The following is a 26,263-nucleotide window of genomic DNA, read 5'->3' on the forward strand; positions in this document are numbered from 1 at the left end:
AATATGGGTTTTCAATCTAAATGTTTTTAGAGATTCACGACCTAAGCCGTGGTTATTAAATATAAAAGAACAAAATAAAAATTTTTAATTTTAAAAATATGTTTTTGAAGAGTTTAATTGCACCGTTCATTTGGGTGTCTTTTTTTTTTTTTGACGTATCACAAGGTCTTTGTCTTCTCTCTTGCGATGATTTGGACATCTAGAAAGACTAAGATATTTTATAGAGGTAAAAGTTTATATAGAGTCTAGGCTTTAAACAATCAAATTAGAGTCTAAATAAAAAAATTCACTAGAAGGGGTTGTTTTGATGCCCAAATATCTTCAAATTGATCATCTCGATATCAAGATGGATGAACATAAGAAAAAAATGGATTTTAAGTTTTGAAAATATTGTATTTTGTTATGTATTTTTGGACTGTCAATTTTCATGATTTTCAAGTTTTTATAGATATATCGATCTACATTATTTTTGAAATATTAATCTTTAAAAATAAAAATAAAAATATATTTTAAGTCTATTACAAATATTTCTAGTATTGAAACCACATTTCTAGATGCTATTTTAAGGTAGGTTCGAATTTGATTGTTTAGAGCGCATGCCTCTATTCAAACCGCACCTCCGAATGGCATTTTCATTATTTAAAATACGAAATTAGTTTGATAAGGCTGTATCCCTATCAAAATAAGTAAAGCCTCACTTTATAACGCATAAAAAATTACAATTCAAGTATTACAAAACTTTCACATCAATCATATTGACTTGAACATTATAGATGTGAAAAAAAAAAAAAATTCAAGCTCTAAAAATATGGTTATTGTAATAAATGATCCCATTTTGCCCTAAAAATAAGTATTTATATATCAAAATATTTATATTAATTTTTGAGCTTCAACTTTCATCATCGATTTTAAAAATTGATTTTGGAGCCATCATGGGATTTAAGATGGGGTTTTATTTTGTTTTCATAAAACCTAGGCCTTATAGAAACCTCATCCTTTAAAATATTGAGGGCACACAAGTCCACCGCAACGGACCATTTTGGATATTTATTGTAGAAACAAGGTTTATTTCGAATTTTATAGCGGAAACTCAATAGGAACTTTTCCATATAAAAATGGAGACATTCAGCAAGTTGGGAATTGTTTTTGTTAGGTGGGTAGAGAGAGAAAGGGAGAACTCTTTTATTTGTGGAATCCCTAGACAGAGAACGTCCAGAGAGAGAGAGGAGAGAGAGAGAGACAGAGAGCACCTTCAAAATTGCAGCTGCTCATCTCCGAATCCTTTGTTCAATTATTTGAGAGCTTCCATTTCAGCAGAGGTATTAACCCCATTTATCTCGCATTCGAATCACATGATTTCGAGTTTGCGTTCTTCTAATTCTCAAAAACACCTGTTTTGCAAATCTTTCAGTTTTTTGGCTTGCTCTGATTTGATTCAAGGCTTCTCTCTGTCTCTTGATAAGTAATTTCACAGAAATTATCAATCTCTTTTGCTATTCGTAATTGCACGGAAATGATCTCTCTCTCTCTCTCTCTCTCTCTCTCTCTCTCTCTCTCTAGTTTAGAAGTGATTTCATCGCACTGTATAGGCTTGAACATCTCTCTCTAGAAGTGATTGCACCTGAAGAATAGGATTGAATCTCTCCCTCTCCCCCCTAGAAGTGATTGCAGAGAAACCTGAGATTCTGAACTCTGTTTAAGATCTTGCAATGATCATTCTTTTACTTTTGGTTTAATTGGCTTGGCCTATGTGGATTTCCCTAAACATTTGATGACTTTCCCCACAATAGAATCTTCTGCAAATATGGGGCATTCATAAGTGAAAAAACACAGGAATTTTGTTATTCTCTGGGCTGTAAATTGGAGGAAATGATATGAGCCAGATTGATTAAATCTCTGGGGGTTCTTAATGCAACCCCATCTCTGTCTTCTCAATTTTCAGAAATTTCTACCAACTAATCATAAACCTATTAACAATTCAAATTTAAGAAATTGAATCATAAACGCATGTTTGTGAGGCATTATAAATGTTGTTGCCATTCGATTCTTGCATCAGCTTGCAACAGAAGGGTTGACAGCAAGGGTGGTTCAAATAATTTTTTATTTGGGTAAATAGGTGGTTCATAGTTGAGAATAGGAATTTTCTCAATTCCGCGTCTTTATTTCTTTATTCTATTTGTGGTGCAATACTTATACTATTTACTAAACGAAGGTTTAAAAACTCGCCAAGGTACTCGGGCAAGTCCGAGTGGACTTGCTGAATCCTGTACAGGGCCAAAAGCCCTAGAAATTTTTTTAAAAAATAAAAAAAGTGAAATAATAAATAAAGGTAGGAAAAGTAAAATAAATCAAAAGAAACCTTAAATGTCAAAATAAGCTTTAAAAAGTACAAAAAAATGGCTATTAAGAAAAATTGATTTGTTGTTGCGGATATTGCAAAAATAATTAAAAAAGGAAATATAAAATACAGGGATTGTGGTAAAAAACACTCACCAATCTTTTCCAAAAGGAAGAAGTTTATATAAGGTTGCAACCTTAAAATGTAGAATTAAAGGTACACCTCAAAAATCCATCATAAAAGGTTGTTTGGATGTTGGACAACCCTCTAATTGATCATCTCGACATAGAGACTTATGAATATGAAAAAAAAAAAAGATTTCGGGTCCGCGAAATAGTGTATCTTGTAACACATTATCTGGACCGTCTATTTTCAAGATTTTTATATGTTTATAGATCTACTTGATTTGAACCATTTTAGAGTTTAAAATTTTATAATTAGAGATGAAAATAAATTCTCAAGCCATCCTAAAAATTTTTGATATCAAAATTACATTTATGGTAAAATTTAGAGGCGTGCCTTAATTGGATTGTTTAATGTTGCAACCTTATGCAAACCATACCCTTTCCAAGAACATCCAAATCCCATACAAAAACTTTATATAACACTCGTATGTGCTTTACAACTTTTTAGATTTTTTATTTTTATCTTTTTGCACCCTTAATTGTACACACACCTAGGTTACTTGGCCTTGCCTATAGGACTCGTTTTAACAATAAATTGATGCTTACGAATCATCATCATTTTATCCTTTTTCCCAATTAATTGGGGTCGGCTACATGAATCTTGGTTCTCCATTCTGCTCCTATTAAAGGCCATATCCTCAGTGAGGCCATAAGGCCCCATATCTTTTTGGACTACTTCCAACTACGTCCTTTTCGGCCTGCCCCTTGTCTTTTTCGGTCCTTTTACTTGAACTAATGCGCACCTCCTAACAGGTGCTGTACTTGGTTGGCATCACACATGGGCAGCCCACCTAAGTCTACTCTCTCTCATTTTATCACCTATTGGTGCCATGCCTAAATTCTCTCTAGAAATTGATGCTCACAAATAATTATAATAAATAATAATTAAATAGTTAAGAATTATTTTTTTACATGGGCATAACTCCAGCAATATGGATTAGATTATAGGCTACTCTAGAGATAAACCCATATATCAGACTTTTGGTGGTTCATAGGATACTTTTTTTGTTAATGAAAGTGAAAGGCATTTCAAAACTTTACATGCCTGTGCACAACTTAGAAACATAGGTTGTTGATTGTAGTATTTATCTTTTCCTTTACATTTTATTCATTGGGAGTATTTAATTTGTTTGACATTCTGATTGCACAATTAGGGTCCTATTAGCAGTCAAAGGAAAGATGTTGGGTGTCATCAGACATAAAGCTCTCTCGGGAGGTGTTGTTTCTTCTTTGGTAAGATACCTTTTTGCAAATTCTCTGTCTGATCCATGACAATATTATTCTTTAGTTCCATCGAGTTCATAAATTAATGAAGGACTTGTTTATCATCCATGAAACATATGGGTACTGGATTTTATTTTCGTGATCTGTAAACAACTAGTTATTCTTTTTGTTCACTTGATATAAGTTGTATTTGATCTCTTCTCTGTTTCTCTCTATTTTATTTTATTTTATCATTTTGAAATTTGAAGTAACTTGCACCTGCAGGCCAATGGGCAATCAATGCAAAGGATCATACCTGGAATTGGTTTTCTATCAAAAAGTTTTTCCAGTGGTGCCAAAGAGGTATATTATCTGATAGTTGTTACCTTCCCTTTTTTCTAATTGTTCGGGCTGGACTGTGCTAGCAATGGGGATGCCTAAAGTTTCTCCCTATTTCTTCTGTACTTTGTGTATTAGGATTTTCTTGTCATATTGTTGTTTTGGCACGACGTGACTGATCGATTTTTACTCATGTTACTGGCAACATTGAGTTCAGATAAAGATATTGGAACAGGAACAAACATGAGGTATCATCATGATTTTTCTGAGATACTGTTAATCAGGAGGTTGACATGAAAATAAATAAACATAAAAGTAAAGAAATGTCGTCAGATATCTATTAGGACTGATATTCCATCCAAATCCACTAGAGAATTCACCGATACCAGAACTTTTGTGAGACTTAGAACAGAACCTTTTTGGGCAGATAATTGTCTATTTATTGCATTTCGGATGCGAATCATGTCACCCATTATAATTTTGCATTGTTATGGTTCCGAAGGGTGTTATTAGGGCATATTCTTTATGAGGATCTCTATGATCTAATTACTCACAGTTGCATGCACATGCAAGTATGCAACTATCTCAGAAAGTCTAAAAAGCGGGGATATACATGATCAGTTATTTAAAACATATGGAGAAGTGTTGGGGAATTAAATAAGCAACGGGGGTTTCATTGCAGGCGATCTAATGATTCTAAACCTGGCCCAGTGATGGGCTATTAGGATGTCTTAAGTGAAGTATCTTTTAGCTGTTATAACTTGTAAGATGAGTTTACTCTTGGATGGGTATAAATAGATTATTTTGGACTGAATAACTGTACTTCAATATTTGCATCATTTGGTTCAGATAACTATCTTGCTTTGGAAACTTGTGTTTCTATTGGTTTTGAAGAAGTTTATGTGATGTGAAATGGTTTGTCGGTCATGGTGTTTCTGTGATTGTATATTCAAGACTTCAATCCTGGATAGCAGTCTCTGACTTTTTATTGTACTTTTGCAGATGACAGTGCGAGAGGCTCTAAACTCTGCACTTGATGAGGAAATGTCTGCTGATCCAAAAGTGTTTTTGATGGGTGAAGAGGTTGGTTGGGATATTACATGTGGGGAACTTTAGCTAATCTTTGTTTTTAACATTTAGCATATTATTCTGACACAGAAATTTCATCACAGGTTGGAGAGTACCAAGGGGCTTACAAGGTTAGAAAACCTCTTTGGTTTATAGTTTATGGTCATTGTATATGACTTTTGACAAATGCACATTTACATTTTATTCATTCTGATCATTTAAATGGGTATTTCGTGTAGATCAGCAAAGGTCTTTTAGAGAAGTATGGTCCTGAGAGGGTTCTTGACACTCCAATTACTGAGGTAAACCTAAACTCTACATATAAATTTTGAATATTCTAGGGTTGGCCTAGCAGCAGCTACGTTATAGTTAAAACAAAGCAGTAGCTGATCCTGTTCTAGAACTTATTTCATAAATACCTATCAAAAAAGGAAAAAAAAAGAAAACTTTCCACAAATAATTCATGACCTTTAGATCTTCCTCTCTCTGGTTAACAAGTAGTAAACTCTATATACATGTTAGAGTCCTAATAAGTAAGATATCTTGCATATCTTTCTATTTCCTAATAAAAGTAGAAATCTCGCCTTATAACAAGACTTCCTTGCATGTATGGAATTGAGAAAAAATTTATTTTTTGGAATTCTTTAATTTTTGAATTCTAAGCAAAAATAATAAATAAGGGATAACAATTGAATCTGTACTTGTACAGTAGATTCATAATAAATAACGTCTCTTCACATGTATAGGAATTCCTTTATTTTATCGCTTTTCCAATTATAAGGTATATGTCGTGTTTTGGAAATTAGAATTATGATTTTTTGTGTTTAGTTTTGTCAATTGAAAAGAAAATTTCGGGGTTAACCTAGCAGCAGCAGCATTATAGGGAAATCCTCTGGTAGTAGGCCATTTTCTTAAATGTACTCATAAATAGGTCATGGAGATTTGTGCTTCAAATTATTTTGATGGTTTCTTTTTTCTTATGAGTGGTTCTTTAAGAATCTGTTGGATCCCATCTTGCAGGCTGGGTTTACTGGTATTGGTATTGGTGCGGCTTATTATGGACTTCGACCGGTGGTAGAGTTTATGACATTCAACTTCTCCATGCAGGTTACTGCTCTATCCTCATCTCCATTATAGTTTAGGAACATTGTTTTGGTGGTAATCATGATGCCATTTTCTCTTTGCGAATACCTTTGGTTATTCTTTCATGATTGACATGTAATCCTTATGAAAATATTCTTAATAAAAGATAAAAAAAGCAACGTATAATTGCCTTGATGCTATTAGCTAAGATATACTATGTTTTCAAAGTATGCTGGAATAGTTGTGTAAGATTTGCAATGATTTAATTGCTTGGCTTTATTATGTGAAGAAGTAAATTGCTTGTTTCATTTTGCTGTATGGAAAGTGCTATCAGTTGATTGCTAGGATGGGGCTTCTGAGACGTAAATATGATTGCTTGTCAATGTAGTCACGTGCTGAGATGCTGTATGATACTTCTCTACTATCATTTTTCAGTTACGCTACACACATGTATGATGTTGATTGCAGAGCAGCAGTAATGTTTCTCTTTTCTAAGTTCCAACAAGGAATAGCTATTTGGACTGTCATCTTTGTGTTGAGCTGTAGTATTTCACTGATTATAGTTTATGACGTATTCTCTTAATCTGCCTTATATTTTTTTTAATTAAATCTTCATTGAGATGTAAAATGTGTAACTATCGTGAGATATATGGTCTGAAAGTGATACAATCGTTAGAGACGTGTGTATTCTAAAAAAAATTCATTAGAGAAGTGTGTTGTTCTTAAAGCTGGTTCCCTTTAGATACTCCGTCATAGTCTGTGCAGTACCTGCAGTCCATAGCTTCATTCTTCAATACATTAAAGAAGATTTCCAAATTCCAACCACTGAATAATTTCACAAATCTTTTACATAAATCTTCATTATCCTCTACAGCTTTGCTACTTCGTGTCTTACTTAAACCCTTCCTTTTTATGACAATAGAAAATTCACAATAGAGAATTGCTTTGTACTCTACTAACCCCTAAAGAGAGAGAGAGAGAGAGAGAGAGAGAGAGAGAGAGAGAGAGGGAGGGGAGGACAAAACCACCTTATCGGACCTCTCCTACATAGGTGACTCCTACGAAGAAATAGGTGAGATAGAGAGAGAGACTATATGAGAGAAGAGACATGAAGGAGATGGGAGGACAAAACCACCTTATCGGACCCCTCTTATATTGGTGATTCCTACGAAGAAATAGGTCAAAAAAGAGATTAAACTAGATGCTTGGGAGACTTACTCAGGCTTACAAACCTATTGGTGTGATGCAATATAACCCAATATTCATCCTGAGCAGTAACTCGTTGCAGTGGACTCACTCCTGTTTAACATGACAACATGGATAGTGTGGGTTTCTCGGATTAACGTACCCAGAGAGATGATCTCAACCAATAGATAAATTGTTTCAAATCTCGCTTGCTTTTTTTGAATGCAAGGGGTACAATTTGTAGGCCTCATGAGAAATCTTTTTTGCCTCCTTTATATCATGTCGAAGAAAAAGTAAATGAATAGTGCAAAGTTTCCTATTTACATCCTATCAAAAAAAGAAATAAAGGAACAGTAAGAAATTTACATCATTTCAAGAAATAGTAAAAGCTAATTAATAGAAAAATGTTACATCCTGTCAACAAAAAATAAAAAAATTGTTGAAAGATAAGAATCTTTTTGTCATCTTCAAAGCTTTATGTCTTTGTCAAAGGGATTCTTCTGTACAACTGTCTTCTTTGAGGACCCTCATATAATCTTATAGATGATTCGGACAAAATCCTTTGGTCTTTATTTGGCAAGCCACACACTTTTGTATTTCTATCTGCAGAGTTGTTAGTAATTCACTTGGAAGACGGTCTTTATTTTTCAATGAATTCTCGATCACATAATACTAATTTTTATATCTTTTGACTACTGATTATGTAAAATTTATTCTCTGAAAACAAATTCTGAAATTATCTTCCTACTTAGTATATCTCAATAATTTATTAAGGAAATCCCTGGTATCTATATTAGGATATAAAGATCTTCTAATGAATATTAAGTTATCAATGACATCTTTTTTTATGAGCAAAGTTGTCATCTCTAGTTCGCGGGAACTCCATGTTAAATTATTTATCGCAATACTTATCCTCCTTGAAGAAGTCATATATATATAAGAAAGATAACTATTGTGATAAATAATTTAACACGGAGTTTCCGAGAACTAGAGATGTCATAAGAAAAGAGGTCATTGATGACTTAATATTCATTACAAGACCTTTATATCTTAATTCAGATGTCACCGATTTCCTAAATAAATTATTGAGATATGCAGAGTGGGAAGATAATTTGAGAATATTTTTTAGAGAATAAATTTTGCAGAATCAAGAGTGGTCAGAAGATATAGAGATGAATATTTATGTGATGAAGAATTCACTGAAAAAGAAGGATCATTTTCAAGTGAATTACTAACCGTTCTACATAAAGAAATACAAAAAATATATGGTTTTTCAGAAAAATACCAAAAGATTTTGTGCGAATCATCTACACGATTATATGAGGGTCCTCAAAGAAGACTGATGTGCAGAAGAATCCCTCTAACAAAGACAAAGTTTTGAAGGTTACATAAAAATTCTTATCTTTTAACTATTTCTTTTTTTTTTGTTGACAAGATGTAAAGTTTTTCTATTCAATAGCTTTTATTATTTTTTGGAATGATATAAAATTGTTACTATTCATTTACGTTTTCTTTGATAGGATGTAAATAAGATGTTTTGTACTATTCATTTACTTTTTCTTTGACATGATGTAAAGGAGGCAAGAAAGATTCCTTCTGAGGCCTATATATCGTCCCCTTGCTTCAAAAGAAGCAAGCAAGCTTTCAAATAAATTCTCTTGATTGAGATCGTCTCTCTTAGTGCGTTAAGTTGAGAAACCCACGCTATCCTTAGTGCCATACTAAACAAGAATAGGGGTGGCAATCGGGTCGCCAACTTGGCGGGGCAGACCAGGTTCAGGATTGGGTCCAGGTCTATGTTTTGGAGCTAGAGGGACGGGTCCAGGTCCAAATGACTTGGACCCGATTCGGGTCTGGGTCCAGCTTTGACCCTATCCGAACCCAACCCGATCCGGTATAAAAGGTAGGAAAAATATATGTTATACATATATATAATAAATTTTTTATTTTTTCTATTTCTAGATTCGGATCTGGGACCAAGTTACGACTTGGAGTCGGAGCCGGGTCGGGGTCCATGAGGAACCTACTCGGGTCCCGGTTGATGTGGACTTGAGCCGCCCCGTTGCCACCACTAAATAGGAGTGATTCCACTGCGGTGAGTTAATACTTAAGGTGACCATTGTAGTAGACTGCATCACACCCAGCGGGTCTGAAAGTCTGACTAAGTTTCCCTGGCATCCGGTTTAATCGTTTTTCACCCCTTTCTTTGTAGGAGTCACATGTGTAAGAAGGTTCAATGAGATGATTCTGTCTTCCCATCACCTACCTGTCTCTTCTCTCCCTTTATAAAAATAAATAAATAAAAAAGAGGCTCTATCTCTCTCTCGCTCTCTAATATTTGCTCCAATAAATCTTAAAAAGGCTTTGCCCCTCATCCATTTCTTGTTTTATCTCTTCCCCTTATATTAAAAACAAGGAAAGAAAGAAATGTTCTGTACCCTGCTATACATCTGCTGCCTTGCTTTCTAAAAGAAAATTCATAACATTAATATCTCGGCCCAATAATATGGTTCCTCTGAGCCGTTCATGACTTTATTTAGTTCTATCAATTGTCCATTGCTCTCATAGGCAAGGCTCACCTGTCAGAGCACTCAATTGAAGCCATTCTCCTTGGAAAATAAATTTGTTTCATATGTTTAACTTCTCTTGACTTCTTCTTTTTGTTCTTTTCAACTATTAAAAAAATGTTCCTTCTTTTCCCGCAATAGTTTTGCATCCTAAACCACAAATATGATCCCCCGACAAATCTAGGTTTGAATCGCCACCAGCTATGTGTCCTAAATAGATCCATGATCTTTATCCAAAGCTGGAATCAGGCTAAACTGCCACTTCGTGATTCAGTAAAACCTAGCTCATTTGTAAATAGTGCAACTCATCTTGAACCATAAAAAGTATTCACCTACCATGCCTCCCTCTTCCCCAGAGCTGCTCTCTTCCTATTTTCTAAGTTCTAAATATTACACGGGCGCTGCCTTAAAGACTTTGTAGATGCTCTACATGCAATAATCAGATTCCTGTTTGTGCAAACTGAAGTACTGTATTGTTGAACATAGCACTTAGTGGACCAGATCTTTTGGGGCAAGAAGACACGTCAAGGTAGCAAATTGTGTTATCTTTCAATAATGATAGGGAATCAAATCAGTACTTAAGAAAAGAGCGAAAGGGAATAAGTCATGTGCTGGTTAGTGCATAGTATTGGTTGAGTTAAAGATTGATTGTCTTTCCTGGTGAAAGATTAGAATGTGTCCATGGTTTATGATGCTGATTTGAAGAAATGAAGCTTCCATTTGTTGCTATCCATATCTTGCTTTGTGCAGTTTTTTTTTTGTAATATCAGCCTTGGCTCTTTGGTGGGGATTCCGCCCCCTTCCTATTAATCTCAGATTGTGATATTTTAGTAATATTATTTGTGACAATGATGTGTGGTTTTTAACTCTTTCAAACAGTCCTTTGCTCTCCAATATATGGAAGTTAAATTGATATAAAGCTTATGCCATACAAAGATTGTGGAATGTCCATTAAGATCCCTGGTTAAGCTGTTCTCTTGAGATTTTTCTCAAAGTCTTTGCACGATATATGCACTATCCTTTCATTTTTTTCCCCTTCTTTGTTTTTTGGGAAACCCATCATGTCATTTTCTTTGCAGGCTATTGACCACATTATCAATTCTGCTGCAAAATCAAATTACATGTCTGCTGGTCAATTATCTGTACCTATGGTCTTCAGAGGGCCCAACGGTGCAGCTGCTGGAGTTGGTGCTCAACACTCACAGGTGTACTGCTATTTCATGTAGTATAAACATAGATATTTGTGCAATTGTCTTTTGTGCCATCATTTATTGTAAAAAGTATAAACTGAACGTTTTTTCTTTATTTTTTTTATCACAAGATGCAAAATATATTTCAATGTTTTTCGAGGTTACTATTTGTCAAAAAGCAAAAAGTCACCAGTTATGTCAATACAAGTTAACAGCCTGTTGGTACCCCTGTGCTTAATCATAACTTACCAATAAATTATGGGATTGACCAACAATCCGTTCTTTTTTTTTCTTTATATGAATTTGATCAAAAAGCGGGAGAACGAAATTTAAAAATACACATTTTATGGTGATTATATGCAGTGCTATGCATCTTGGTATGCTTCCTGTCCAGGCTTAAAAGTGTTGTCTCCTTACTCCTCGGAGGATGCTCGAGGCCTGTTGAAAGCTGCTATTAGAGACCCAGATCCCGTTGTTTTCCTTGAAAATGAGCTACTGTAAGTGATGCTGAACACTTTTTCTATCTGATTAAAAATTGTAAATCTGGATTTGCATTAACTTGGGATCCTAAAATCGGTTATGATGCCAGGTATGGTGAATCGTTTCCTGTATCTGCAGAAGCTCTGGATTCCAGTTTTACCCTTCCAATTGGGAAGGCGAAGGTATATTTTACCCAATGGTATATCAAATCTCTTTCTTATAATTTTTGTTTAATGGGGTCTTATTTGATGTCCCTCACTGCAGATAGAACGTGAAGGAAAGCATGTTACTATTACAGCTTTTTCAAAGATGGTTGGCTATGCACTGAAGGTGAGTTTCTTTCATGTGGTTTAGGTTACTACAATGATTGCATGAGATTCCTTGATATGTTAAAGTGATTTAAAAAATGGATCAGTGATCCAGATCGGGCACCCTAAAAACTGGTCCGGATCGATGGATCTGTCGGATTCGGCCTTAAAAAAGTTCAAAAAAATTATTAAAAATCATTATAAATGCTTTTTTTTGGGATTCCAATAAGAAATGGGGGTACTACATTTTTTACTTCCATTATTTTGCACCAATATGCGAATATTGATAGTCTTTCCCTGTATGAACTACTATTCATCATTGAATTCACATCTCACAAAAGGAGCATATATGTTTTTTTGATATAATGTAACAAAAACATACAACCAAATGCATGAATAACTAAGAATGGTTGACAATAATTAAGAACTCTAGATTAAACAAATTTTATGGATTTACAATCACAAAATATAGAATTTACTTCAAAATTTTCATTTGAAAGAATTAGAAATGCATTTCATGAGCCAGTTCAGTTTTCTAATTTCAAAAGTATATATCATCTAGGTCCCACATGAAAATCAAACCAACAAAAAATAAACTTAAGGAATTAACTGCAAATATTTATTTAACATAAATTGACATTGCAGTAAACAGAAAATCAATGGTCAAAGAAATTTCTTTGATAAAAATAAACTTTAAAAATGGTAAACAACTAAAAAATAAAATTTAAAATAAATGGTAAATAACTAAATATAAATTTAAAATTTAAATTAAAATTTAAAAACATCTGGATTTCAGTAATTCAACAAATTTCTCTGATAATCCATAATTTAATAATTTGTGAAATAAGTTTGTTTTTGAAAAAACTCCAAAAACTCTAAAACTGAACATAGTTTTGTGCTCAATCCATGGGGTAATTTGTCTAGATCCATTAGATTGGATCTACATAGTTGTAGATAGGTTTTCTATGATTATTTTGAAACAAATTCGAAGAAGTTTGATGCAAAATACTAGGAGAAATGATACAAATGGCGAATTTAACCATTGTTCTTTGATGAGCAGTAGCACAGCAATAAATAAATAAATTGTAAAATAAAAATACAAAAAGATTTCCTCATTACCGGATTTTGATGAAAGGTAAGCCCTTGTAGGTTGAAACACCCATTGAGATTCGAAGAATCGATCCCCCTGTAGATATTGATTGGAAGCTTTTTACGAAATATTGGTGAAACAGAGCATAAAATTTATTGGTGATTCTTCAGATTTTCAGAAATTGAAGAATTTAGATTGAAGCTCATATTAACACGATCATTTAAAAAAAAAAACGGACCAAATCAGTCACAAAATGGCCACCAATTTCATGAAAAGGCGGATAAACCTCGACCGCACAAAAAATCCCAAATGTCGTTCCCAAAATTCACAAAAACGAGTTGATTTGAATTCGATCCAACCCCAATCAGTGTTTATAGACCTAATCAATAATTTTCCTCTATTATTGATCCCAAAAAGCTCGAAAAATTCACTGAAAGCAAGATTTGTGTACTCAGCAGCTTTTTGTTAAAACAAAAGGGGAAAAAACAAGGAACAAGCGATTTACTATTGCAAAACGGTGTTTTACTGTAGCAAACTGCCAGGTCTCTTCTAGAATTGGATGATAACCTATATTGTGAAGGAATCAGCACGGGGTGACCGATTCCCGAGTCGGACCGGGTGATTCTATTGCGACCGAGCATTTTTTAAATCACTGATATGATTGAATGGTCAGAAAGATATAATTGATATCACATTGTAAAGGTCGAAATATCTAAGTGTTTTTTGTATATCTTAGGGTTGTTTGGCCATTGGGTGAAAAGAAACCCAGGCTTCATCCAATACCTAAGTTTTGGAATACCCTGCTTTTGGTATGGTTTCGGGAAACCTCAAGATAGGCTTATTTTGGGGTTTTGCAAACATCCTGATCTGGAGGAAACCTGGGTTTTGTAAATACATGATCCAAACAGGCTCAAGTGTTTTCATTATAAAAGTAATGATTTGGTGCCTATCTGAATTTCAGTAGTGTCTAAACATCAAGGAGGCCCAGGGTAACTTGCAATACTGGTTTAAAACAAAATAGTAGTCAAGAATGAAGTATTTACTTGGTTTATCTTTTCTGAAACCATTTTCTCATCTGCAATGAAATGTTTACGTGCCAGAATTTTACATCAACTGCATACCAAAAACACCAAAACAATTACACTGTCCTATATTATTCTCTAGCTTTGGCATGTCGATGTATTTCCTATCTTCTGTAATAAAACTATTTATCATGAGTAATTTCTTTCTGTAGCTTCATTACTAGTACAAATACTTAGTTCATTGACTTCATCATTATGTGTTAGTGGTCATCTAATTTTATACTAAACCTCAATTTTTTATTGACAACTATTTTTCTTTTCTCATTAAATTAGTTGGGGCATGACTGGCTAGCGTTTCATTAAATTAGTTAGGGCATGACTGGCTAGCGTTCCATGAATCCACACTACTGTTCTGAGTTGCGCTGAAGTACCCAGGCACTTTATGTCTGGTGCTGAAAATTTATTGATCCATTGAGGGTTACTTGTATGTTTCTATGGGGAGCATTTCCTATGGTTCCTTTATTATTAGATATCCTTGTCTTATTTGCCAAATTATGTAATCATAAAGCTAATACGGTCCTTAATCCTTCTGTTTTCCTTTCTTCCAAAGCATGCTGTATCTTTTTGTCTTTCACAGGCTTAAGTAAAGTGGAAATTATTTCTGGGTAATAAAGTCTATGTTTTGAGCATGAGAGAGAGAGAGAGAGAGAGAGAGAGAGAGAGAGATGTCAACGTGGGAGTTCTTGCATTGTGAATAGAAAATATTCATAAATTGCCCTTAGAAGAGATTCCATTGAGTTGATTTACTTGATAGATTTTCTTTGCATGTTTAAACTGATCAAATCGCGGTTTTTTTCCAGGCCGCTGATATACTTTCCAAGGAAGGAATTAGTGCTGAGGTAAACAAATCACTGGTTTTATGTAACTCTGGCTTCTAATAAATCTCAGGACACTAAAGGTATGAAGAGATTAAAGAACCAACTTATCTTTGTTTATGCAGGTCATAAATCTCCGGTCAATAAGGCCATTAGATAGAAATACTATCAATGCTTCTGTCAGGAAAACCAATAGATTAGTTACTGTGGAGGAAGGATTCCCACAACATGGAGTTGGAGCTGAAATTTGGTTTGCTGCTTACCTTTCATCTATTTTTCTTTCTTTCTTTCCATCATTTAAAGTTTCAGACAAGTATACCATAGGGCTGTGGACCATGGTTTATGGCATTCCAAGTTGCATCCAACATCTGTTCCTATTGATGGATGGTAGCAGATTGACCCAGGTATGGTTGATCTCCAATTACCTATCAGCGAGAATCGACTGTAGATGTGGCTTGGTCTCCCATGTACCTAAGTGCACTGGATTATGTTCCACTTTCCCTTTAAAATACGTACACTTGGAAGCTTTTCTGTTACATTGCCTCAAGACTCCCAAAAAATGGGTTAAGGTACAATTCCCCTTTGAAATATATGCACTCACTTCGATGTTTTTTTGGTGACAGCACCTCAGTCATTGAGGAAAGCTTCGAGTACCTCGATGCCCCTGTGGAGAGAATTGCAGGGGCTGATGTTCCCATGCCTTATGCAGCAAATCTAGAGAGGATGGCTGTTCCTCAGGTAGGTCTTCAACAGTTTTGATTTAGGGAGTCAGGATGAATCACCACAATCACATATTTTTATGGAGTAAAAGTTTACCCACTGTTTGTTCTGAATGGTGAGTGGTGGAGATTGTCTGTTCTGGGTGAGTGGGGCCCGTTTTGTTCTGAATGAAAAGTGGTGGAGATGACTGCACTGGGTTAGTGGGGCCCACTGTGGATAATCTCCCCCGCCTGTCATCTCAAACAGGATACCCCTTTTGAGTGCGTTATACCATACTCTATTGGACTAGGTATGCTTTCCTAATCATCACCTTTGATGTTATCCAATGAAAACATGAAAACAGAAAAGATCTCCCCTGCTGCTTTGGACGATTTTGCGTTTCCAATTATGTTTAAACTTTACGAAACTGTAGCTGCAGCCTCGAAATTCTGCTATTTGTTGAGTGGATTGTTCTCTTCTTTACAGTTTGCGGCTAAGGAAAAGACTGTAGCAATTGATTCCTAGAAGTTGGTAGACAGAAAGTCAATGTCCTGATTCTGTTAGAAAAATTCTCACCTAACAGGATATATTCTTATTAAAAAATTAATAACTTGAAATCAGAAAAAATAGATAACCTAGGGATTAATTTCGAAAATTAGGGAAAGCATTCAAAAAAATTGGAAAACTAAGGATATTAAAAAAACCTATTTTCCCTAAAGTGTATGCATATTATTTTTTAACTATTTAAGATGAAAAGGAATAGCTACTGAAACCAGTAAACAAGTAAAAATGTAACATTGAAGAAACTAAAAATGCATCCCTAAAAAGTAATAATGAAAATGCACCATACATCACCAATGCATAGTTTATGGTACACTGCTGGGACATCTGCCACTCATTTCCTATATACAGCGAAGATTAACTATACCTGGGTGAATTTGTTCACGGCGAATTGTACTTAATCACCAGTCTCCCTCTTCAGATAGTACAGTGGTGCATCCCAATCTTATCAGATACATTTCTGAGTGCCCTATGATTTGGGGAGGTCTCAGAGAGTAAATTTTTAAAATAAAAACATGTAAAATTCCAAAAACACATATGGATAGGCATTTTTTAGAAAAATTGGAATATATGGTGTGCTTATCCCAGAATTTTACCTTTGTCATGCTTATTTTGGTTTCGTGCATGTTTTGGTTATTTTTAAAGTTCAAACATTTTTTAGATGTATATATTGTATTTACTAAAGGGTGTGGTTTGTATAGAGCCGAGGGTCTGAGCAATCAAAGTAGAGCGCACCTTCAAATAGTATCGAGAAATGTGGTTTCAATACTGAAAATCTTTGTGATAGCCTTAAAATATATTTTCATTTCTAATTATAAAATTTAAAGCTTAAAAAATAGTGTAGATCGAGCATATCTATGAAAGCTTGAAAATCTTGAAAATTGATGGTCCAAAAATGCATTACGAGATGCACTATTTTCAAAACTTGAAATCCATTTTTTTCTCTTGTCCATGTGTCTTGATGTCAAGATGATCAATTTGAGGATATTTAGGTATCAAAACAAACTCTTCTAGTGAAATTTTTGAGGTGGGCTGTAATTTGGTTGTTTAGTCTATGCAAACTTTTTCCTTGAGTAAATGTGCACATTTCCAATATTGTTTTCTGATACAGAATTTCAGGGCTCAATTTGCTTCACTTTGGTCTTTGGGGCTGAAGCCGAAGACTTCGGCTGATTCAGCCAAAACCAATGCGAATTTTATAACATTAGTGTGTGCTTTCCTTGAATTAGACAAGTAATAAATTTACTGAAAACATGAATAACCTCGGTTTCATGCATGTCATGATGTTGAAGTCTGTCATTTCTGAAAATTGTTTTCATGGTATCCAATGGTTCAAAATGCATCTGATCACATTCACTCTTGTGCATAGATTGAGGATATTGTCCGTGCAGCAAAGCGGGCATGCTACAGATCTGTTCCCATGGCTGCAGCTGCTTAAACTCGAAACGTTGGCCATTCTTTGATTGCTTGTTGCTTTTTGGGGAATCAAATTTGATCAGGCGCCATCTTTGAATTATGCAAAAAAAGAAAAAGAAAAAAAAGGAGATAATCCGCCTCTTGGCCTGTACTGGTTTTTGTTTTTCAGGTAGATGGCTTTTAAGTTTCAGGAATATATAACATTTGTTTGCTTGAGAAGCAGCAGAGGGAGTTGGGGTGACTCTTGACTTGTATATCCTATGCACATGGTGGTTTTCAACTTTTACCATTTTCATTCATGGTTCGATTCTAATAAAGTTCTATATGATCATGCTATTTGGTCTCATTTGAAGCCAATTATTAGGCGAAGAAATAAGTGTAAGAGATGCAGCTTTGGAAAAAGCTAATTTTGTCTGCCTAGTTTGCCTGCTCAACATTTAATTTTTGGAAAGTAGAGTGCATGATTTGTGTAGCCGACTCAAGTGGTTAGGATAATGCTTGGATGACGATGATCAGAGTGTTCGCATAATGTGGAGGCTCGAAGGGGTGAGTACCTTTTCCTATAGTTCAGATTGGATTTGGGCTTATTTGAGGGGCACTAATCAATTTCATTTTTTATTTTTTATTTTTTATTTCATATTATATTCACATGAAAATTGAGACGTACATGTATATTTATCTCGTGTACTCAATAAAAGATAAAAGATTTACATGTGCTGCAACCGGAATATGAAAAATGGGACATTATATGTGGTGTCATCCAAATACAAAATCTGATCCTTATTCATAGCAAAATGTGACATTTACATGTGGTTCCACCCAAGTATAAAAATGTGATCCTCATTCCTATCCGTTTGATGTTATGATTTGAAAGGATAGTTGGGATAACTTTAGGTATAAACTTAGAAGTTATTTCGTAAGCCTTTAATTTTGATTGGGTGGCATGTAGTGTTTTATCGTAAATTTTATTTTATAAATTATTTTGTAACGAAATTTGGGCCTTAAACACCTCTTACAAAAGCGTGTTTGATTACAGTAAGAAAAAGTATTTATGATAGAAAGTGATTAAAATGCCCCATAAACTTGTGATTGTATTTTAGTCATCGTAATCAAAACTATCTTTTAATTTTCTAGGTGGGGCTCAATAAGGTGAACGCACACCCCCAAATTTTACCTAAAACTAATTTGTCAAAAAAAAAATAAAAATACAAATAAGATGTTAGGTAGACATTGAAACTATCTCAACCATCTATTCAGATTGACAAGCTGGGAATAGGGGTTATCCATTCAGATTGACGAGCTGGGAATAGGGGTTACATGTGTTGGTGCTACATTTGAAGGTTTTGTATATTTTATGATCCAAAACTTATTTGATAGTATCAGTACCAAAACACAACCTAGAAAAAAAAACACTAAAAATGGAAAAGTACGAGATTCTTAAATCACAATCCTCAAGAAAACGATTTGCGAATATTTGGTGATAAAATTGCCGACTTGCTGGGTAGTTCTCAGTCTATGCGTTCTTGTCGGATTGGATTTTGAAGTCTATTGCCCACTCGAGTTTCATACTCCCTCATAGAGGCTCTGTCTCTCTATAAAATTTTGAGGGCTCACTGTAGTCTATCAACGGCTTACCCATGTTTTAGTATCGTCGAGCTACCAGGCTTCAAACGCCCCTTGCCCCTCTCACTTTTAAAAGCAACCTGGTTCGTGTTTATCCATGCATCAATCCAATGCCATTATTAGGGCTCCAAACCACATTTGCAAGCCCTAATAAGGGTTTACTTGCATATTCTTTGGAATTATCTCTTGCTGGGGCTTCTTTTCTCTCATGGGTTAAGCTACTTTTTGCATTTTCTCTAGTATTTTTTATCCTATTATATAGGGATTCGTTATTGAATGTATGTATGGTGGCAAATCCTTGGCACTTTTTTGGGTTTTTGGTGAGTTTATTTTTGTGAATTTTGATTGGTTATGCCACTCATAGTTTTTAGGTGTTGAAAATATGGGTGTGGGTGAAATGGTATGGAAGGGGTACGGTTGAGGGTTGTAGAATTGCAGTTTAGTGGAGATATTAGTGTACACTCTCAGCATGATATTTACTCATTACTGATAATAACTATAATAAAGTTTTTTTGAGTAGATTTGTCTTTAGGATATAAAAATAAAAAAAATGAGTATTTATCTTTTTAAGTTACATGATTTCAAGGCACTAAAGCTTCCTTTCTTTTAGAGGGAGAAATTAAGTTACAAAGGGTGAGATAGCATGAGAGGATGCATTTTGGGAGTGAAAATGAGTCGATGAGAAACAGTATTTCTAAGTCATGGGTTGTACCTATTCGATGTATCATGAGTCGTATAGGCATTTTGAGACATGACACTTCTTTATGGTTTTAAGTTTTTAAGTATTATTAGTGATTAATAATTATAACTATTTATAATTGGTTCATCAACGGTCAAAATAGTACAAAATGAACACTAAAACATCAAAAGAGCATCATTCATTGCACGAATCTACTTATCCAACTCATGCGATGGGCAACATTGTTGCGTAATTGTGGTGCGACATCACAGCTCTTCACATTGCCATTGGGGGAATCGATCGAGTGACTTAACCTGGTCAGCTATACATCTTCCAGCTCACAGACTTGGTCAGCATCATGCTCGAGCAGTGTTCGCAATATTGGTTGGTTCAACTCGGAACCGGGTACTGACTAATTCTGGTGGGTGGTTAGATTGGAACTCGGTGTTGGCTGGTTCTGATTTTGGTGATCCGGTTGAATATTTTGAAAAATATTCAAAAATTAATAAAATCTATAAATAATAAAAAAAAGGATTTGTTTGTAATGATTTTTTGAATTTTTTTATCCTTTTGAGAAAAATTGGAAAATGTTTTGATCATGAATACTTAGTTTTATATTTTTCCATTTTTAAAAAATTTCAAAAATACCCTTAAAATAAAAAATCAATATTTTAAAATCCATTTTTAAGATTTTTAAATTCAATATATTTTTTACATACTTTTCATATTTTTATATTTTTTAGCACCTCTTTAACACCTCCGATCAGTATTTGCCTGGATCAACAATACATATAAAATGAAAATTGTAAGTCAAATGCCCTTGCACTATCACACAAGCTCACGTCGCGTGCTCTGCATGAGCCACCATTCCCCGCGCAATAGGCGTTGGGGTATCACATATTTAGGCATGTCGTTGGGTTCTTCATCCTCCAATGTGGGGCTAAAGATCCCCTAGTTCTCTAAGACTATAGTTTTGGAATTATATTATTTTCAATTAACACCTCATATTTTTTAAAGCAAAATACTAACATCAGATTCTCTTGATTTAGGGTTGGTTTTTTCAGGCAGGGCAAGAACTTATTTTTTGGATTTTTCTTATATTATTTTTTCCAAGACGAAATTTGTATTTTTTTAGGATTTATTTTTGAAAAAATATTCTATTGTCCCCTATTTTTAACTTCTACATTTCATGAGACTCAAGAATTGAAAATATTACTTGCTAGCAAAATGACTATATCTTTTCTATCTTCTAACCCCCTAAACCTTTTTGACCATGTATTAGTGACCTCAACAACTTATGAAATGACTCTATCTCTCTTTCCTTCTCAAACTCCATCTCTCTATCACATCATCCTTTCTCTCTTAAGGGCAAGCTTCTATGCTCCCCCTACAGCATAGAAGTTCTATCCTCCTCTTACCATTCAGCCGTCCAATTTTAATCAAGAGAGTCAATCATCGTTTGATCTTAAATCCGACGTCTTAAAGTATTTTATTTTTATTTTTATATATATAAATTGTATAAATATGAAATTTTGTACGTGTCATCTTCTCCTTGGGGAGCACCTATAAAAAATATTAAAAATAAATTTTCGATAAAATATAATGACCAAAATATCCCTTAAAACTTTCAGGGGTATTTTGATTATTTTATTTTATTGAAAATATATATATATTTTTTTAACTTGTGCAAGTTTAATAGAGGAATGGATGTACAAATTTTGGTACCAAAATAATTTATAGAAAAAAAATTAAAAATAAAATAGTATACAGATGTGACATTGTGATTGGGGCAATCTTAGCCCGCTATTCAGAATAGACGGTTGGATGAGGAGGAAGATAGAACTTCTATATTGTAAGGGAAGCATACAAACCTTTCCCTTAACCCCTCTCTCAAAACTCCATCTTTTAAAAACCCAAACTCTATCTCTCTCTCTTTCTCATATCATCATCTCTCTCTCAAAACTCCATCTCTCTCTAAATCTCAAACTTCATCTCTCTCTAAAACCCTATCTCTCTCTCACAAATAAGAAGGTGTGCTCGTGTTCGAGCTCAAGCTAATTCCCTTGGCCGGTAAACTCATCAAGAAGCGAAGAGAGAGATGGAGTTTTAGTGAGAGAAATGGAGTTTGAATAGAGTGTCATTTTAGTGTTTGTTTGAGTAAAAAATTTATAGTCAAAAGGGTCCAAGGAGTTGTAAGATAGAAAAGATGAAGACCTTTTGCTTACAAGTAATATTTTCTATTCATGGTATTCATGAGATATGAAAATTAAAAATAGGGGATAAAGAGATATTTTCCTTTTATTTTTTCCCCTTTCTTTTTCTTTTAAGTCAAAGTATTGTTTCTATTTCTTTTCTTTTAAGTCAATGTATTGCTTCTATTTATGGCTTTATGTGCTAGGTTTTATTGGAGCTAAGACATTTTTTTTGTTTTTTTTGGTTTTCTCTGTTTTTTTTTGGGAGTTGATACCCATTTCCTCACTTGGGAATTGATTTTTCTATTGCATTTTATTTTATTTTTTTCAGTTTCAGGTGCATATGGGGCATGGTATTTTGGTTTTGCCTCTCCTGTATATTTTCTTCTTAATTGATTTCTAAAAATGTAGCTTGAAATTGCAGTTTATTCCAGTTGTTATAGTGTTATTTTTAGCAATCGACTTTTGAATGTCATTGAAGTAGCATTGGTGAAAGAGTTAATTGCCTATGCTAAAATGATAAGTAATGTATCTTCAACATTGATGAATTCAAGAGGTCCATTCCTCACTTTTCAATCCTCCTATGTCTGCTTCAAGCACAGTTCAGGAAAAATGGCTTGGTTTCCTCACCTTACACATTTTCTTCAAAAAATTCTCCGATGGGGCCAAGAAGATTCGGCCATTGTCAATTCAGCATGTCAATCTCGTTTTCATTGGAGATGCTTCGGTTGAGGCTTCCGATTGTCCTCATGATGCTCAAGCCCTGTCTCTGATCAGAGTTAAATTATATGCCCGAATCTGCTCCAATGAGAGGGGGAAGGGAACAAAGCAACGCTGTGATCTTCCTCCCTTGACCCTCCTAATCCTGTCCAAAAAGATTTTGGCAGAAAACTACGGTAGCGTCTTTGGCGCACACATGGTATCAGTAATTACTTAGCTTGGGCAATGACTTACGGGGAAAAGAAAAGCTGTTGATGATAAATCATCAGCCATTCTCAATGTTCGACTAATTTTTGGAAAAGTGCACATACGCACACGCACACGCACACGCATGCATATATTGCTCTCGGTATCATAATGATTTTCGGGTGCAGAGTCTGCAGTGAACCCCTTGATCCTCAAAGGTGCCGATAAAAGTTCTCTTTTAAAAAAGGGAAAATTACATTTGTACCGTTTTATTTAACCGTTACTACGTGATGATCCAAAAATATTGTATATTTATACGAAGGTCTTTGTCCCCTTGATTTTTCATTTTTTGCCAAGCTTGTCTTGGACCGCCTTAAACTTTCAAAAAATAAAGTCTAAATGCGGTCCGATGTTAGAAACATAGATTGCCTTAAAGCTTCAAATAATGAAGTCTAAATGAGGTCCACCTTAAACCTTCAAAAACTTGACAGGTAAATACGGTCCGATGTTCAAAACATCGGATCGCCTTAAAACTTAAAAAATGAGGTCTAAACGTAGTCCGACGGTAGAAACATTGGGACCACATGCAAATTTGTCAAAAAATAAAAAATTCTGAAGATCCCATCCTTCTTAGTAATAAGAGCCTAGTTTAGGGCCTTTTTGTTATAACGGTTAAAAAACCGGTACAAATGTAGATATCCCTTTGAAAAAAATCGTAAAAAGACGAAACTAGGGGTTCTTGGGTGGACCGTGGCTTAAGCCAAGCCACTTGACATAAATTTCAAGTCCAGCCCAGTCCATCTCTTGCACCGCGGCGAGCTAGGCCACCCTACTCATTCCCACCCTTAATTTTTAATTTTTTGAAACTCAAGTGATTCATACCCTTAATTTTTCCTTAGATTAACTTGCCCTAGTGGAATGAAACAAGTTTTTTCTTTTTTTTTGGGTAAGTCAACGGTGAAGACAGATCCCTACCCATTTTTCATATGGATTAGGGAGTTAGTTCTTTTGAAGGTGCTAGTGGATGGTGTCAGCAAGATTGAAGACCACAATGTGTTAACCAAGTATCGAAGTGCACCACGACCCAGCCCCTTTCTTAACAAAATCTCGCTTTTCTTAAGAACTTTCTCATAGTAAAAATATATTGCCCCTTTCTTAACAAAATCTCGCTTTTCTTAAGAACTTTCTCATAGTAAAACTATATTGGAGTATCCACTAATCTCGTTAACCAGTTAGAAGTTTCCTACTCTAATTCATATGAGTAATATGTGATGGAGAACTCGGGGAGTCTGTTGGTCCTAGACTCGCTCAAGTTACCTCGCCATGCTTCTAAACTTGGATGACTGGCCAAATCCATCGGTTCACAAAGTTTTTTTAAGATTCGGCCAAGTCAAATGGCAGGCTCGCCCTGTTCGAGTTGTTTGACTTGGGCTCATGTCTGCCTCGAGTGTGTTTATTGTGTAAAAGTAATGGCCATCTTTTATTGCAGTGTAGCTATGTGACAGGCATTTGGTTGGGGTTACTTTTTGAGCAACTTAGGTGTGGGTGTACCTCTTCCCCAGGATTGTTATTGCCCAAATGGATTTGCCTATGCTGCCAAATTTGGGGAGCAAGATACTAGGGTGGCTATTCTCTTGGAAGTATGGAAGGAACCAAATACGATAATGCTTGATGGTAAGTCTTTACCTTTCAATGTTATTTTAAAATATATCATCCATAGTAGTTGGAGCTGACTGTCCGTTACTAAAGAAGGATTTAGCATTTCTGAGATAGATAACTGGTTAAATCTTGTTCATCTAATCCTATCACACGCCAAGATTAGGCCAGGTGGAAGGTGGTGTCCGCCAGTTAAATGGTGCTTTAAATTAAATTTTGATGGAAGTTCTTTGCATAATCCAAGGGAAACTGGTATTGGAGGTGAGAGATTAGAATGGCACAATTACTTTCACATATTCCAGATCGATAGGCATAGAGCTACGGCTAATTTCGCAGAGCTATTGGTTGCTTTTTTTGGTATTCGATTTTTCGTCTAAAAATTTTTGGGTTCAGCCTGTACAGTAGAAGAGGACTTTTTAAATATGATTAAATCGTGTAAAAAGTAGAAAAGCATCCCTTGGTAAATCAGTGCCTTGTGGAGTCAGATTTTAGATTTGGTTAGTTGCTTAACCATATCCTTTCGGCATGTTCATAGGGAAGCAAATTCCGTAGATAATGAGTTGGTCAAAAACAGAGGTTACACGTGATTCAATCCAATATGCAGATGATATAAATGTGTTGTAATCTCTCGTTTTATACAATAAAACCTAGATAACATTTGTCCAAAAAAAAAAAAAAATTGTTGGTAATTCTTCAAAATGGGTTTAGTTCCTTGATTACTCCTTTATCTAAGGTTAGTGTGATAAATTGAATGTTCTCCTTTACTTTTGTGTGCCATACTATGCTCCCTCGAGATCATGCTATACATTTCCTCCCTCTGTTAAAATCCGTACTAGGGAGATTTGTTTCGATTTTAAAAATTCGAGATCCATCTAATTATAAGTACATGATTAAAAGAATTTGGGTTTTGAGTTTTTGAACATCTAGATCATTCCCCTCTACAAACCGAAGGCAATATAGTGATGCCACTTTTTTTCTCTGGCACATAAAAATTGAGAATCATATCTTCTTTTTTTTTTTCTTGAGGTTTGTTGTTGTGTTCTAGAGATCACATCCCCTGAATTTAAGATCTAATATCACTTGTGTAAGTATTGCCCAAGGGAATATATATATGGAAAATACTACAAAATGGCTATAGGTGAAGTTCTACAGTACTTCACCTACGGTTACATCATCCTTCAAAGTTTATCACACGGTCAATGATATCTTATTGTATTTCCGATTTTAATATTTTTTTTACAAATCACAATGATCTGAAATTTTGTAAGTGTATGTGCCTTAGTGAGATGCACATGAATAAAATATAGAATAACCAATTTGAGTGACAAAAATTACATAAAATACCCTTATAAAGTTTCAGGGATAATTTCATCATTTTATTTTATGACTATTATTTTTTAAAATATTTTATTTTAGTGCGACTTGGTAATATATGCACACGCCTCAAATTTTAAATAAATATTATTAGTAGAATAATTATAAAAGAATAATTATAAATCTCTAGAAAAATTATCACATGGGTGTGGGCTCTGACTTTGCTATAGATAAGTACCAAATTTAATGGTAATCCTTTAGGATCCTACACATATGGGTGGGGG

At 34.6% G+C, this 26,263-nt stretch overlaps 1 protein-coding gene across 1 annotated transcript; it reads left to right on the forward strand.

The window, feature by feature from the left end:
* Positions 1 to 1,128: 1,128 nt before the first annotated feature.
* On the forward strand, positions 1,129 to 17,943 carry MAB1 (Transketolase family protein). Its single transcript, XM_006844501.4, has 15 exons — positions 1,129 to 1,319; positions 3,678 to 3,756; positions 4,012 to 4,089; positions 5,068 to 5,148; positions 5,238 to 5,264; positions 5,373 to 5,435; positions 6,154 to 6,240; positions 11,048 to 11,173; positions 11,522 to 11,655; positions 11,748 to 11,820; positions 11,903 to 11,968; positions 14,919 to 14,957; positions 15,059 to 15,183; positions 15,557 to 15,671; positions 17,563 to 17,943. The coding sequence occupies exons 2-15, from the start codon at positions 3,703 to 3,705 to the stop codon at positions 17,629 to 17,631; spliced, it is 1,137 nt and encodes a 378-aa protein (XP_006844564.1). The 5' UTR covers positions 1,129 to 1,319; positions 3,678 to 3,702; the 3' UTR covers positions 17,632 to 17,943.
* The last annotated feature ends 8,320 nt before the right edge of the window (positions 17,944 to 26,263 follow it).

The sequence above is a fragment of the Amborella trichopoda genome, chromosome 6, assembly GCF_054954075.1.
Source record: "Amborella trichopoda isolate Santa Cruz 75 chromosome 6, AtrichopodaSantaCruz75HAP2 v2.0, whole genome shotgun sequence".
In the NCBI taxonomy this organism is placed as follows: Eukaryota; Viridiplantae; Streptophyta; class Magnoliopsida; order Amborellales; family Amborellaceae; genus Amborella; species Amborella trichopoda.